The sequence below is a fragment of the Gobio gobio genome (assembly GCF_949357685.1).
Source record: "Gobio gobio genome assembly, chromosome: 1".
Classification (NCBI taxonomy): Eukaryota; Metazoa; Chordata; class Actinopteri; order Cypriniformes; family Gobionidae; genus Gobio; species Gobio gobio.
The window spans coordinates 48,506,261-48,512,260 of NC_137097.1; the positions used below are offsets into that span (position 1 = coordinate 48,506,261).

A 6,000-nucleotide genomic window follows, 5' to 3' on the forward strand; every position below is an offset into this window, starting at 1 on the left:
ATATATATATTTTTTCCACAAGAGGTCGGCTGAGACACCCAAATTGACCCAATTGTAAGATATTTTGAGCTGATTTGAGCTGGTTATTGCTTGTATTGGAGAGTTATCTTGAATTGAAGTTAGGAATGTGCTTAAATTATAGTATTTATTGATAAAATCTAGTCATTTAAAGGTAAATTAAATAAATTATGTAAAGAAAATCCCCCAAAATGCATTCAAAAAATAGAAAAATATTATAAAAATGAAATGATATAAGCTTTCTGGACAAAAAAAAAATCATTTTGACCCGAGAGGGAAGGATTTGTTACAGGATGCCATAAAATTAACAAATGCAAGTTCTCTTTTTGTTCCACATCCAGTTGTTTTCTCGATGTGAAATGACTGATCAAGCATGTGCGTTAAAGTGTCTCTTATCTGCTGAAGGTTGCACTAGGAGGGCCTCTCAACGCTTTCCTGATTCTTTCAGTTCTCAGGAAGTGTGAACACAACGCAAGGCATACAACAGGATGTTCCCACTCAAGCTCACAGCCCTTCTGGAATGGGGGACTTTTGACACAGCAGATAAGTGTGAGCTATCAGCACACAGGCCCGAGTGGAAGGTGCTGTTTGGAGATCATACTGACGCGCACATAGGGTTTCAACTGTCAACTGCATCAGCAACGGTGACCCTAGTCCACACTCACCTCAGATGAGCACAAAAAGAAAGACATCACTCTTGAGTTTTTTCTGCAGGCTAAAGCGTCACATTACATATAGCATGTGCTTGAGAAATAATAAAAGGTAGAAAAAAAAATCAATATAGAGAAAAATGCAGTTGCACAAACTGCCATCTAACAATGGAAAGAGAGTGGGTTATAAAAGAAGAAAACAAACATGACCCATAATTTCACAGGGAGACCTTTTAAAGGCACATCTGAATACTGGAAGCAGAGAGCGTGGAACTAGATTGCTCTCTGCTTTTTAGATGTCGGCCACATTGGATCGCTTCATATTGTGAAAGTCCCCAAGCTGTGCGATTTAAATTGTTTGAGTGATTGAAGATTATTTCAGTCAGCGAGCTGCCAAAGGGTAAACAGCGGACGCAGTCTGCACGCTGACAGCACTATTGTGGCCACAGTTTGTTGAGACGAGATCAATACAGCTCTCCCTAGTGCACTGGCTCAGAAAGAGTCCTAGGCAAAGCCGTGCTCTTCTCGATGAACCCGGTAAATACAGCTCTTTCTGCCGCAGAGCCCTACAATGCACTAAAAATAGCCAGCAGTCTCAGACAGAGAAACATTATTGTGAAGTGCTTGGCTCGGATGCTAAGATACAAACAGAAGCTTTTCCTGTTCACTGCACTGTCATGGTGATTCATCCAAGTTTGAAAGCATAAGTGTCATGTTATCCCTCAGCAGTTGGTTGGCTTTCCTATTCTGACTAATACAATAATGTTTTGCTAGAGGCACTGCACTTAAAATGTCTGATATGATTTCAGAAATGTTTCTGAACGCGTTCAGAAATGTGATTCAATGTTCATAGTGCTGTAAGGCAATCTGTAAATAATACATTGAATAACAAGCTAGAATGAAAATTAATCAAAAGGAAACTTTGTAAAAAAATAAATAAACCAGCATACGTCAAAATTAGTCGTGGCACTTCATATTCTGATGAGTGGAAAAATATATTTTTAAATCAGAAAGGGCAGATCATAGTTAAGTCTAGATAAAAAAAAACAGCAGAGGTCAGAAAACACAAGGGTGCCCTATAATTTTAAAGTAAAAGATAAAGTAAAAAATAACTTTTTACTAGATGTAAAATAAGTGTCCTCAAAGTGTGTATGTGAAGTTAGCTCAAAATACCCCACAGATCTTTTTTTTATGCAAATGAGCTGCTGCTCCCAGTCCTTTCAAAAAGAGGGCGGAGCTTCAAGAGCTCATGTTAGCTCATGTCACGCACTGAAAAAACATGCAGAATGCGTCAGGATGTTTCTGAATGGTTAGTTGATGAATTTATGTAGCTGATGTGGAGTTAACTATCTTAAAGTCATTAATTAGCATATTCTGTCATGAAAATCTATAAATCGCTCGTGTGGGAACTGTTGTAAGATGCCTTCAGAGCCAGAGAATATATTCTGCATGAAAATAGAACCGGTATAGTTTAGATGAATTACGTTTATAACTTATGTTGTCATCGTGCTTTTATGACATGCTATTGCATTTGTGTTACTTCCTGTATTGCAATGAATGTGAAAAGATGGATGAGACAGCTTGAGCGATTCCCAAATGTGCTCTACTATAACAACTCTTCCTCTTCTCAACATGGCATTTGTTGCGTGTTCCTGGGGGCAAGGTTCATGTTAATTTATTTCTCTACCAGCCGTTTGTTGCAGTCCTTAAAAAGCGATTTCTTCAAAAGAAAAATATCTCCCTTTGCTTTGAGCATTGTAACTCTGCAGATGTTGTTTATGCTCAAACAGCAACATTACACACTAACTAAAGTTAAAAAAGTGAAATCATAATCAACCACCCCTTTAACGATCATACACCATCCCTACTACTAAAATCTAGTTGACTAAGTCGAAGGCTGCGTAGATCTATCCCATGACATCCAACAGTTGTATGTGCGGTTAGTTCAAAGAATAAAAGCGGAATCAGAGCGGATAAAAGAAGCTGATGACATTTTTTTGTACCTAATTTACTTCTACGGAGATTTTTAGATGGATGCCAAGGCTTTTTAGGTAGGGTCGAATCTGTGATCTCTGACCTAGTTTGTTTGCTGGCTTCCATGGCTGCAATACACTGTCCGTGGTGTAGAACTACTATTGGGTAAATTGGCAGTGGGCAGGATCACACAGAGCAAAACAAAAACAGGCATTTTGACACAGAACGTATATTTCAAAGTAGAATAACTGGCTGTTTCCAGAGAAACAATTATGTGAGCATGTTTCCTAAATATCTGCAAACATATGCTATTTTTATGCTATCTGTAAAGTTCATATGAATTTGTTCTGGAAAAGTGAAAAAAATAGATTACATTTTTTTGCTGTATAAAATTAAAGGGCACCTATTATGCAAAATCCACTTTTACTCGATGTTTGAACATAAATGTGTGTTGACAGTGTGTGTAAACAACCACCCTATAACGATAAAAATCCCCAAAAATCATAAGCAGTGTTTCAGAACAAGCTGTTCTCAGATGCTCTGCATTGTGACATCACACTGCAAAGGCCCGCCCGCAAGGTTTGACTGACACTGCCATTTTAACATAGACCCGCCCTGTGAGACCTGTATGCAATCCGCCATGCACAGGAGAGATGTATATGCTACACCCTCTTCTAAAGACGGGGCGGGGATATGCAGCTCATTTACATTTAAAGCGGTACACACCAAAACAGCGCTTTTTATAGACAGGCCTAAAAATGACATTTTCAACACGTTATAATAAATTATCTGTGGGGTATTTTGTGCTGAAACTTCACAGACACATTTTGGGGACACCCAGGACCAATATGACATCTTGTAAAAAGGGGCATAATAGGTAGCCTGGCTCCGCCCTCCAACGTACTTCCTCTCAATTTTCATTTTCCTTCAGTACTACGTCTGGGACTGCTGTATATGCTTAGATTTTTTACCGGTCCAATCAGCGAACAGAGGGAGTGGCTGAGAGCGATGACGTTGATGTCGTGCGCTAGTTTGAGTTGTAGTTCAGTAATGGCGGCAGTGAAAGATGCGAGAATGTGGCACCGCTGACGAATGTCCAGAAGTTAAAGCCGGAGTGTGGCGAGGTGGACGAGCGAGCGAGACATGGGAGGAGCAAGCGAGATCGGTGTGTGTGATTGAGAATGAGACACACCGGTCTTGAGTCCTCTCATGAGGGAGCACGGAGGCATATAAGGATGAGCGACACCGGTGAAGGACAAGAGAGGACCAGGCCTGGATTTTAAGTTGTGTTTTGTTATGTATGTCTATGTGCGCGGCAGTCGTCCGTGAGGGGCTGCCGCTTTTACTTTCATTTTGTGTTTATTATTTGATTAAAAGTTGTTAAACGTTCGCCGGTTCCCGCCTCCTTCCCTGAACAAACGAACTCCGTTACACGGAGCAAGAACAATCACTCCTGAGTTTTGTTGTTGGCCATGATGTTGTGGTCCGGGAAAAGTCTTTTTCAGCTCGCTCCATTAGTGGTGAAGGAGTTGGCTGAAGCCGTCCGTCTCCCACCACCCGCGAAAAAAACCCAGGGTGAATTACCGACTGCTTTTGACAAACACCAATGTCGTGTGGTAATGTAATTGCTCTCCGAATCCCCATCTCTGAGTTTTCAAGAATATATCACTTCAAAATTCACTGTTTATATACTTTTTGGACCCCTGCAGAGCACTGTACGGTTGCGCTTCGCTGTAATTTGGATGCATTTCTAGACTTGTATTTCTTTAAATGCTGGCAAGTGTTTACAAGAGCAAAATATTTAATCACCGTTCAAAAATTAAAAGAAGAAAAGCACGTAAACATTTGAATTGGGCTTTTATTTACGACAGCATTCATTTTTATCATACCAGGCATATGACATTTTATTTACGGCATATACAATCATGTTATGATTGCACGAGATATCCACCACGAGAGCAGCGCGTTCCGATCACAAAACTCTCCTCTCCAGCATGAATAAATCACAATCCGAATGCACCAGGTTTTCACTGACACTGAGGTGGTGTGCACCATATCTATGGTGTGCACAGTTAATGTGAGAGAATCAAAAGGCGAGCGGTGCGTGACATACGTCACAACCAAACGTTAGCGATTGGTTAGGCAGATCCAGAGTGACTCTTGGCAGATCCAATAGTTTTAAACTTCAACAGAGTTCCCGCCTTCAAGGAAGTAAACGCTTGTCAATGGAGAGTGGCCAGACTCTATGTACAAATGAAATGTACAAGAGTCTGGTAAGACCAGGCTACATTATAGGTGCCCTTTAAGTAAAATCTACCACAACTCTAAGGCCTGTACACACCGGGACGAATATCGCGCGCTTATCGCCAGCGTTTTTCATGACGTTTTTCGGCGCGTCTTGAGTGTTCACACCCAATCGATTTACACTGGCGATGCGCCGAGTGAACGTGCACATTCAGTAGATGTGCTCCCGGTACACAAGGTGACTCGCTTGTCACAAAGAAGAGAGACAGTATTTACGTGCTTGCCATAACCATAGATATATTATGTCTATAGCCAAAACCATTCACACACTTTTTGCTAACTTGAAAGCAGCATTAGCAGCTCATCTTCTTCTTTGTCTACTTACTACTTCTTCGTCGTATCAATGTGTGCTCGGCAAGACCGTTTTGTGCTTGAGCGCCACCAAGTCGTGTTTTACTGTCACTTCAGCAGCTCCAGGCACATGAACAAAAGCGCCGATCTCATTGGTCGGCCAGTTTTTAACGTGCCGCGTCAAAATAAAAAAACGAACCTGAGGCGTTTTTTTAAAATGACACTTTTACGCCTGCCGTTTTTCGCGTCGGTGTGCACACTCACATTGGCGCCCTTTGTTTAGTCACGAGGCGTTAATATCAGCGATAAACGAGCGCGAAAATCGTCCTGGTTTGAACAGGCCTTTTAATCTCAGACATCATATCTAAAACTAATGAAGCTATGCAGAAATTAGGGAACTTATTATAATAATAATAATATTTATTTAAAAATATTATTTTGTTTAAATATTATTAAAACATTTGTCCACCAAATCAAATATAAACAAACAAACAAAAATCATATCTCAGATATACAGACATTGAACCAGTTAACTAGTGTTACTAAATGTATAAATTACTACAATTCAGCCCTGCTCAGTTTTGGAAAAAAGAAATCTATAATTATCAGAAGATGGTGACATCATAGAATACTCATAAAGGAAGTATAGAATTCATTGGGCTTACCTCTTTGGAGTCATCACTAGCTAATGCATGAGACAACTGTGCGCTGAATGTGCTCTTCCCAACACCCCCTTTGCCAGACAAAACTAGAATTTTGTGCT

At 40.4% G+C, this 6,000-nt stretch overlaps 1 protein-coding gene across 1 annotated transcript in view; it reads right to left on the minus strand.

Moving 5' to 3' along the window:
- nubp1 (nucleotide binding protein 1 (MinD homolog, E. coli)) overlaps nt 1–6,000 on the minus strand; it is a 50,816-nt gene that overhangs the window by 43,247 nt on the left and 1,569 nt on the right. The window contains exon 3 of the mRNA XM_079841612.1: nt 5,903–6,000. This exon is cut by the window's right edge and continues 36 nt beyond it. Coding sequence (XP_079697738.1) covers nt 5,903–6,000 — 98 coding nt within the window. The remainder of the gene's footprint in view (nt 1–5,902) is intronic.